The 10377-nt window shown below is 33.9% G+C and overlaps 1 protein-coding gene across 4 annotated transcripts; it reads left to right on the forward strand.

The window, feature by feature from the left end:
* The first annotated feature begins 655 nt into the window (after positions 1-655).
* Positions 656-8895, forward strand: LOC103501403 (uncharacterized). 4 transcript variants are annotated; one of them, XM_017047491.2, is made up of 5 exons: positions 656-785; positions 903-997; positions 5906-5986; positions 6453-6487; positions 6580-7011. In XM_017047491.2, the coding sequence occupies exons 2-5, from the start codon at positions 959-961 to the stop codon at positions 6782-6784; spliced, it is 360 nt and encodes a 119-aa protein (XP_016902980.1). In that variant the 5' UTR covers positions 656-785; positions 903-958; the 3' UTR covers positions 6785-7011. The 4 variants fall into 4 exon arrangements, 1 of the variants encoding a protein (XP_016902980.1); XR_007823691.1 differs by lacking the exons at positions 656-785; positions 903-997 and adding exons at positions 1394-4782; positions 8187-8895 and having other exon boundaries at positions 6580-6687; XR_007823690.1 differs by adding an exon at positions 8187-8895 and having other exon boundaries at positions 903-1002; positions 5906-6687.
* Positions 8896-10377: the final 1482 nt, after the last annotated feature.

A 10377-nucleotide genomic window follows, 5' to 3' on the forward strand; every position in this document is an offset into this window, starting at 1 on the left:
TTGACAGGCCAAGAGGTAATAGGTCGGGTTTACACACCGGGGAACTAGTCTAAGACTGTGAGTGACAAAAACAAGTTTTGAAAATGATTTTTTTTTACTGTTTCTTATAACTAAATGTTTAACGTACTTGACTACGAGTTTATAAATGATATATGATTTTAATGTTTAGCTTTTGAGTCTGAGTTTCGAGCTTAGATTTCTTAATGGAATCCACATGTTAGCACGTGATTAATGAGTTCTTAAAAGCAGTTGAAATGACATTTGTTGAAGCAAATGATAGTTTAAGCAAGAATTATTTTAAGATTTTTGGTTTTTCCACAAACAAGCTGAGTAAACTCGAGTTTATGCAAGGTTAAGATAAGCATACATGTTTTAATTTTTACATATGCTTGAAGAATTCATTTTTATCTTTGATGACAGTTGCCAAGTTGAGCATGAAATGTTCTTATTCAAATTCTATGAGCATAATCAATTTTCTTCTCCCCTTAATAATCTTGCTTTTCAATTCCATATCCTTTGAATTTCATGATCTTTTCATTGATTACATTTTTACAAAAATATACTCTTTAAATGAAAAGGTACATCTTTTACATGAATTGAGGATTAAACTAAACTTTCTTCCTCTTGATATAATAAATTGTCTCCTTCTTGCTTCTATTAACCATGTCTACTTTATGCAAAAATGAATGGAGGAACTAAACCACTCATCGTTGATCTTGGATGAGTTGGTGAATAAATGGTCGAGCAACCAACTTGAAAAATTTGTGCTTCCTAGAGGCAACTAGGTGTCAATTTTACTTGCTTTCTTTAAATTCTTTTTTTTTTTTTTTTCTTTCATTTGCTTTCTAACTCCTAGTTTTTACCTTCCAATAAAACTAAGAAAGTTTTCTTTCTTTTTTCAGGAATAATCTTATCCAAAGCAAACTTTCAATACAAATAAGGATTTAATGCTTTCTCCATGCGAGCTTTCCATCAAGTAAACATCAAGTTACATCCAGTAGAGTACACTGTTCCCCTTTCCTTTCTCTTTCACTTTACTTTTGCTTTTCAAAAGCTTTAAAGACAAAGAAAATTTTTAAGTGGGGGTTGGATAACATGTTCCTTGATAATTAGCTTAGCTTGCATGTGTATGAATATGGGGTACTTTCTTCAAAACAAATTTAAAAAATTGCATATCTACCCAACCCTTGAGTTTTGCTCAGATTTTTGAATTGTCACATTTTCGACATAAATTGTCATATTTTGGATATATTTTTTATTCTGAACATTCTAAAAAGATTGAGAATAATGAGTTGCTATCTTCCTCTTTTTTTAAGCCCTTTTTAGTCATACCATATTGAGATACGAATGCTTGAATGATAATGGTATGTATATTGTGATTGAATTATTGCATGTATAATACTATAAGTGCATGGATACATTTCTAGCCTTGTCTTCTTTGTTGCGTTATTATGATATGTCTATGATACACTTAGTCCAAATCTAGCCTAGATAGAGTTCAAAAAGGATAGGAGCTTCTCTTTAGAAGTTGATAAGGCTTTAACACTTTTGTCTTGTCAACATGAAGTTGGAAACCTCTTGTCTAGCCACAATGAACTAGATCCCTTAGAAAAGATTAGGCATTGATGAAACTTGTCACCTCGAAAGGAGCAATTAAACTAGAAACTAAGTTTAGATCCATAGAAAGGTACCCCACTAGTTCTAGCAAGGCCTAGTTACTGTACTGCATACCAAAGAAAAAAACAAATAGGCTTGCAAAAAGAGCAAATGCATACATAAAAAAAAAAAATTGAGGTAACCAAGAGCTAAAAAAATAATACCAAAAAAGTGAATGCAATATGCATAAGAAAAAAGCTCGTAAAAAAGTGAGAAGCCGGGTAGGTCAAGTAATTGTGTTGGGTTCCCTAACTATCAGAACTTTTATCAGAAAACTTAACTAAGTAAAACCAGACAACCTTCCCTTAGTGTTCTAAACATAGCATCTAGTTTGAAGAGAACTTTGAAAAGAGGAGGAATCCTTCTCGATCCATAAGTAGGGGAAAACGAGTCTAAGGTGTTTTCAATCTTTTCATAGGATGTCTAGCATCTGAGTAGCAAAATTTGAGCGTCTTTCTAAAACGTGCTTGTTTTGGACGAACTTAGTTAAACCCGAACCTTAAGCGATAATTTGTATTCTCTTTGATAATTTGAACTAGGTTGAAGCATAGGTTTGGATAGACTATTAAGGCATTAAGTAACGGAGTTTGGATGACTTGTTAGAAATGTATCACCAATATACTTGCATGATTGTTTGTTTTTCTTCTTAAGTTGATGTTTGCTTCCTATGCATGCTGCTTGACTGTTTGATATTCATATTACTCTGCTCGGGATGAAGCTTAAGTGGAGGGTAATTTGTTGGGGCAAATATTGACTCGTTTAAAGATAGCTTATTCTTAATCCATATCATGCACATGTTCATTATTTTAATATTTTTATGCAGTCGTACACCTTTTTTTGGAACGAACGCCACAAGTTCTTAAATTAGGCATATTTTCTTTGGTGGAAATGCATTTTCACTGGTTTTTTACCTCGAACAAACGTTCGCCACTTTTTGAAAGCATTTGTCATCTTTTCGACCGTTTTGGGTTGCACTTTAGTCCTCCCTCCAATGAGCTTACTTTCTAGCCTATATTCTAAGGAAAATGTGGAAGGGATAATGCCACGAATGTAGACTAAAGTCTTCAAAATTTGAATTCCTAATCTAGAAAGGCTTATCACCGATACAAAACATAAAAACCATTGAATGACCACTTTTGACGGCAAAATAAAAAAACTAAGACCGAGGCATTGTCATTTGTCTTTTTTGGGACGAACACTAGAAGTTCTTAAACTTGGCCTATTTTGTTTGCTGAAAATGCATTGTCAGTGGTTTTTAACACCGGACAAATGTTTTCCACTTTTTAGAAGCATCGGCCATCTTTCCGACCATTTTAGGTTGAATCTTAGTCATCCCTCCAACAAGCTTGCTTCCCGACCTATACTTTAGAAAAATATCAAGAATGTAGAATGGAGTCTTTGGAGTTTTAATTCCTAAGCTAGAAAGGCTTACAACCAATACAAAACATAGAAACTGTTGAAGGACCACTTTTGATCCCAAAATAAAAAAACTAAGTCTTGGGAATTGTGGTTCAGTTGTTTTTGGGACGAACACCAGAAGTTCTTAAACTTGGCCCACTTTGTTTCCTAGAAATGCATTTTCAATGATTTTTGATACCGGACAAACGTTCACCAGTTTTTGGAATCATTGGCCACCTATTCGACCATTTTGGGTTGCACCTTAGTTCTCCCTCCAACGAGCTCGCTTTCCAACCTATAGTCTAGAAAATGTGTAAGGGATCATGCTAGGAATTTAGACTGAAGCCTTTCGAGTTTGAATTCCTAAGCTAGAATGGACCAATACAAAACATAGAAATCGTTGAATGACCACTTTTGACGGCAAAATAAAAAACTGAATACAAGGCATTATCGTTCGCCTCTTTTTGGGACGCACACCAGAAGTTCTTAAACTTGACCCATTTTTTTGCTGGAAATGCATTGTATGTGGTTTTTGACGCCGGATAAACGTTTGCCACTTTTGGAAGCATTGGCCATCTTTTCGATCGTTTTGGGTTAAACCTTAGTCTTCACTCCAATGAGCTTGCTTCCGAACCTATACTTTGGAAAAATGTGTAAGTGACGATGCCAGGAATGTAGACTGGAGCCTTCAGAGTTTGGATTCCTAAGCTAGAAAGGCTTACGACCAATAAAAAACATAAAAACCGTTGCAGAACCACTTTTAACCCCAAAATAAAAACCTAATTCCAAGGAATTTTCGTTCGGCTACTTTTGGGACGTACACCAGAACTTCTTAAACTTTGCCATCTTTCTTTGTTGGAATTGCATTTTCAGTGGTTTGTGACACCAGACAAACATACACCACTTTTTGGAAGCATTGGAGTTAGGGCAATTATTAACCCATTTATTTGTTAACTATTCTCAATCCACAGTATACATATATTCATTATTTTGATTTTTGAGAAGAATATGAAAGATGACTCCGATATGAACCCAACGCAACAAAAATCAACTAAAACGGAGTCCAAACGAAGAAGAACGACCAATTTGAAAAATATATGCAAATTGGTAAATATTCAAAAAGTCGTGACATGCGTCAGTCATCCACACACACGAATAACCCAGACGTCACGAGTTTGAACCCCAAGCGAAGAGTTTATTTTCCCGATTTCTCAAAGCCAAAAGGACGTCATTTTCAACCTCCCCTCTGCAACGTCATCGGTTCGAATCCCACAAACACGAAATAAAATCAAATTTATTCAAATCCATTCGCGCGTGCATTAATCCAACTTCGCCACTCTCCCTTCGCAATGTGTCAGCTCTTGGTCGTGCACACCTCCTCCATCCCACTCGAGTTCGATCCTCAACGGCTGGAAATTACATTTTGAAGCATATTTTAGTGGCATTTTTATAATTCTTTTGCAAAAATTCAAAAAATAACCAACTTTTCTGTCATTTGAACATGGATGGCCTTTAGGTTCCAATGCTTTTTATGGTCAAATATTTTCTATATATACCCATTTTCCTCTAAATTCATCATATTCCATCATCAATTCACTATTTTCTCTCAAATAAATCTCAAATTCTCCCAAAATTCTCTCAAACTCCATAAATTACTTCTCCATTCTGCCTTTTTCTGTTCTCTCAATTTCCAGAATTATTTCTTGATGGAAGGCTAATCACCAAGAGGTAAGTGAGCTTAGGGCTTTTCAATTCTTGGAGAATTCTTCTCTTATTTTTTCTTATTAATTAGATATGTTCAAATCTTTGAATTTCTTGTAGTTTTTGTTGAATCCATAATTTTCATTTATCAAAAATAATTCCTTCTTTCAATTACAAGCATTCTTGTCGATTTAATTTTTAATATTGTTCTTGATTCACCATTTTGTATGGAAGACACTTTGGGTATGAAAAATTAATGCAAGATTAATTTGATTACCTTTGTTTACACAAAAACTCAATCTAATTCTTGATTGCAACATGTCAAATCTTGAAATTGATTAATACTAGAATCTCCCTTGTTCTTGGCAATTTTTGAATTTGATTGCATCAATTTTATTGTGCACAATTAAATCCAATGGGAGAGGAGGCACCCGAGAAAACCCTTAGGGAACTAAATGAGCCCGATGTCCATCAAAGACCAATAGGTATAGTGATCCCACCTACCACAACTAACTTTCACCTTAGGTTGGATTTAAACTCAAATTTACTCATCTTTAGAGGATCCAATGGGGAGGACCCACATAAGCATCTTAGAGACTTTTATTGGGCATGTGATCTCCTTAGACCTCACCGGGTAACCGAGGAACAATTAAACCTTACAGCATTTCCCTTTTCCCTTGCCGATAGTGCCAACAGATGGTTTATAAACCTAGAGCCCCAAATCATAACTTCTTGGGAACAACTTAAGAAAAGGTTTTTAGAAAAATGTTTCCCAATTACTAGAGCTCAATCAATTTTAAAAGAAATCTATAGTTCTAAGCAATCTCATAATGAAACATTATTTGAATATTGGGAGAGGTATAACGAACTTTGTGCTAGGTTACCATATAATCAACTGACCGAAAGGGACATTGTGCAATATTTTTACTCAGGATTGTTGCCATCGGATAGGGACTCAATAGATGTCGCTTCGGGAGGGGATTTAATAGATAAAATTCCATCCAAAGCAAGGAAGTTAGTCTCTAGAATGGCCAAAATTTTTCAAAAATTTTCTAGTAAAACACTTGATTCTAATTCTTCTTCATCTTGTGATAATTCTGTAAAAGAACAATTGAATTTACAAACTAAACATTTTGCTTCTTTTTTGAAGGGGGAGGTTCCTAAAGTTGTCTCTTGTGGAGTATGTGGCTTGCTAGGCCACCACAATGATCAATGTCCAGAGATTAAAGAGGTAAGTGTCATGGGAGGTTATAAAAGAAATTATTCACAGAGTAACACCTACAACTCTGGATGGAGGGATGATCCAAATCTTAGATGGGACTCTTAAGAACCAAAACTTACCAACACATTTTCATCATAATCATCACGAGGTACATACCTAGAGGAAATAGTCTCCAGGTTAGCTCTTAGCTCAAATAGTTTTTAAACCGATTTTGAGAAAGACTTAGTTAAGTTTTGTGAGCAAACTGTTGATTCAACTGGAGCCATGAAAAATGATATAGAGATCATGAAAGCATCCATTTCCGAATTAGGAGAAAAGCTTAATCAATTAGCAACACACGTTCTTAAAACAAAAGGGAAAGGCAAACTTTCCGTCCAATCCAACCATTCAAATGTGACTGCTATTACTTTAAGAAGTTGCAAAATTTTGAATAAGAATGATGATTTCTTTTTGTCTCAAAATGATCTTAACTTAGAGAATGTTGATTCAAATGCCAAAGAAGAAAAGAAGGTACAAACTAACCCCTCTTTTTCTAATGTTTCTTCTTCTAATAATGATTCAAAGAACATTGTTGATAATCCTCTACCTCCATTTCCTTCTAGGTTATCTCAACCAAGGAAGGAATTCAAGGATGATGAAGAACTTTTTGAAGTCTTCAAGAAGGTAGAAGTAAACCTACCCTTCTTGACGGAAATCAAGAGCATACCAAGGTATTTAAAGTTTCTTAAAGAGTTATGTACTCACAAGAGGAGTAGGAGCCAAGAAAAAGTAATGGTTAGTAAAAATCCAAGAAAAAGTAATAGTTAGTAAAAATGTGTCTTCACTTTTAAAGAAGAATCTTCTAGAAAAATGTGTCTACCCAGGTATGTTTTCGCTCCCTTGCACTATAGGAAATACTAGTATTTGTTTTCAATTAGCCAATCGATCTTTCATTTCACCATTAGGGGTTGTAGAAGATGTCCTAGTTAAGGTAAGAAATCTAGTATTTCCCGTGGATTTTTACATAATTGAAATGAACAATGAATATGCACGTACATCTCCTACCATACTTTTAGGAAGACCATTCTTGAAAACTGTTAATGTTATAATTAATGTTGATAAAGGTCTTCTTAGTGTCGAGTTTGATGGTGATATAGAGTCTTTCAACGTTTTTAATGATGTAAGTCCTCAAATGATCATGTTTCATTGTGTGCACTTGATACATTAGAATCATTAGAGACACTAGAAGAGCATGATAAATTCGATGAGCTTATTGATCAAGCAACTTTAGAATATGTTGATAATGAATTTGCTAAAAACAAACCTAGTGACGATGATCTCTCAATCTTCCTTGACTTTGTTGCAAGTGTAAATGATGACCATTTCTAGGTTGAAAATCTTGCAACAAATGGACAACATGCTCTAGATAATGATTTTTCATCTAGTGATAAGCATGATCTAGGAAGAAACATTAATAATGATGATGAGCATACCTTGAAAGGCATTGACATTGAAAATGATCTTAGCACAAACCTTATTGAAATTGCTTCTAAACTTGATGATGAGAAAAATTTTTAAAATGACAATGGTGCATGTGACAAACCTACTTTAGATTTTGATATTAACTTTGCACATGATCTTAATTTTGAGATTTCAGATGAATTTAATAATGATTTTGTTCATGAGAACTTTGATGAAAGATTTGACATGATGGAAATTCTCTAGATAATCATGATTATAAAATTTTATTACATGAAGATTTGATCATTGATGAATTTGTTAATAAATTTGTTGACAATGATGTCTATCATGATCTTGATAAGATAGATACATCCTCAGTTGATTTTGATTTTAATGATTTCTACATTGAATATGATAAATTCTTTTCTTTAATGACAATGATGAGATTATTAATAAGGAAGAATTCATTTTTATCTTTGATGACAATTGCCAAATTGAGCATGAAAAGTTCTTATTCAAATTCCGTGAGCATAATCAATTTTCTTATCCGCTTAATAATCTTGCTTTCAATTCCATATCCTCTGAATTTCGTGATCCTCTCATTGATTACATTTTTGAAAAAAAAATACTCTTTAAATGAAAAGGTACATCTTTTACATGAATTGAGGATTGAACTAATTTCTCTTCTTCTCAACCTCCTTAACTTTTTTCTCGATATAATAAATTGTCTCCTATTGCTTCCACTAACCATGTCTACTTTATGTATAAGCAAGGAAAGACAAGAACAAAAATGAATAGAGGAACTAAACCGCTCGTCATCGATCCTGGATGAGTTGGTGAAAGAACGGTCAAGCAACTGACCATAAAAATCTACGCTTCTTGGAGGCAGCCAGGCGTCAAATTTTTATACCATATTCTCAATCCATAGTATGCATATATTCATTATTTTAATATTTCTTATAGAATGTGAAAGAAGACTCTGATATGAACCCAACGCAATAAAAATCACCTAAAACGGAGTTCAAACGAAGAAGAACGAGCAATTTGAAAATAAGGGCAAATTGGTAAATATTCAAAAATTGTGACACGCATCAGCCATCCACATGCACGAACAACCCAGACATCACGAGTTCAAACCCCAAGTGAAGCATTTATTTTCTAGATTTCTCAAAACCAAAACGTGGTCATTCTGATCCTCCCCTCCGAGACATACGCCATCAGTTCAAATCCCACGAGATGTGAAATAAAACCGAATTTATTCAAATCCATCCTTGTGCATGTTAATCCGACTTTGCCACTCTCCCTTTGCCACGTGTCAGCTCCTAATCACGTGCGCCTTTTCCGTACCACTCGAGTTCCATCCTCAATGGCTGCAAATTACTTTAAGAATATTTCAGTGGCATTTTCGTAATTCTTTTGCAAAAATCAAAAAATAACCAAATTTTCCATCATTTGAAGCTCGCGGTTGGCCTTGGGGTTCCAGGTTTGAATCTTTTTATGGTTATTTCTAAATATTTTCTATATATAATCATTTTCTCCCAAATTCATCATATTCCATCATCAATTCACCATTTTCCCTCAAATAAACCACAAATTCTCCCAAAAATCTCTCAAACTCAAGAAATTACTTCTTCATTCTGTCTTTTTTTGTTCTCTCTATTAATTTCAATAATTATTTCTTGATGGAGGGCTAATCACTAAAAGGTAAGTCAGGGAGTGCAACTACGTGACTTTAGTGGAATGACTCGTTAGTTAACGAATGATGATTAGTTCGATCCAAAAGGGTATAGTCAATTAATCTCATATCATTAGAGTCCATGATTTATAGGTCCATTAGGTTCCCCTACTAGTTCATATGGAATAAACTTAGAAAAGTATGATGGAATTAGTCAAATTGTTCAAATTAGGTGAGGAGGGAGAAACCGACAAGTATATGTGATATAGTCGTCAGTTATCATATTAGAGATAGAGCTTTATGTTTAAATGATATTTAAATATTAAAAATATGAATGCGGATTCATACTCGAAAGCTCGAAAATGATTGAAATAGTCAAAGTTGTAAAAAGTCAAAACGTTGACTTTTGACTTTGAAAAGTCAAACTTTGACCGTCGATATATTCAAATGTGATTTGAATCTTGAAAAAATAAATATTGATTCATGCTCGGAATGTCAAAATTGATGGAAAAACAGAACTCATGCACAGCAAAAAACATAATCAAATTTTACTTTATATGCATCGAAACTAATTTAGAAGTTAGCATGCTTTAAACTAATTTAAAGCAAGCGATAAAGCTAAACGATGAGTGAAAAAGGTAAACGATGAGCTTACCTTTGTGGTTCCAAATCTTCTTCTCTCCTAAAGATCACGAGCATAGGACAACCACTAATGTTGACCTACTAATCTTAGGACTTACAACCGAGTTGTGGGACCCGTTCAGTAAAGGAATTTGTGAGAGATTTGAAGAATGGAGAAAGATGTTTTGTTGAGGAAAAAAATTCAAAATTTTTCCATAAAGTTCTTCCAAAATTTGGGATTAGAATATTTTATAGACTAATTACATGCAAAATTGCATGTAATTAGTATATCCAAAATTCAACACCTAATTATCCATTATTAATGGAGATTAGTGGCTTGATAAAATCATCATATCATGTCACCTATCCCACTAACTGTTAGTGGAATTTTCCAGCATTTGTCAAGGGCAATTTGGTCATTTGACCAAATAAGTCTAAAGTTAAACTTTGACTTTTCTAGTCAAAAGTCAACTTTTAGACTTTTTATGATTTTGCCCGTCTTGACTAATTCCTACATCCCGAGCATGAATCTGCATTCACCTTTCTAATGTTCAAATCACATTTGAATATAAAATCGATCAAAGTTTGATATTTCAAAGTCAAAAAGTCAACATGTTGACTTTTACATTTTTTACCGTTTCCATTCTTTCCAAGCTTCCAAATA

This window comes from Cucumis melo, chromosome 9 (assembly GCF_025177605.1).
Source record: "Cucumis melo cultivar AY chromosome 9, USDA_Cmelo_AY_1.0, whole genome shotgun sequence".
Taxonomy (NCBI): Eukaryota; Viridiplantae; Streptophyta; class Magnoliopsida; order Cucurbitales; family Cucurbitaceae; genus Cucumis; species Cucumis melo.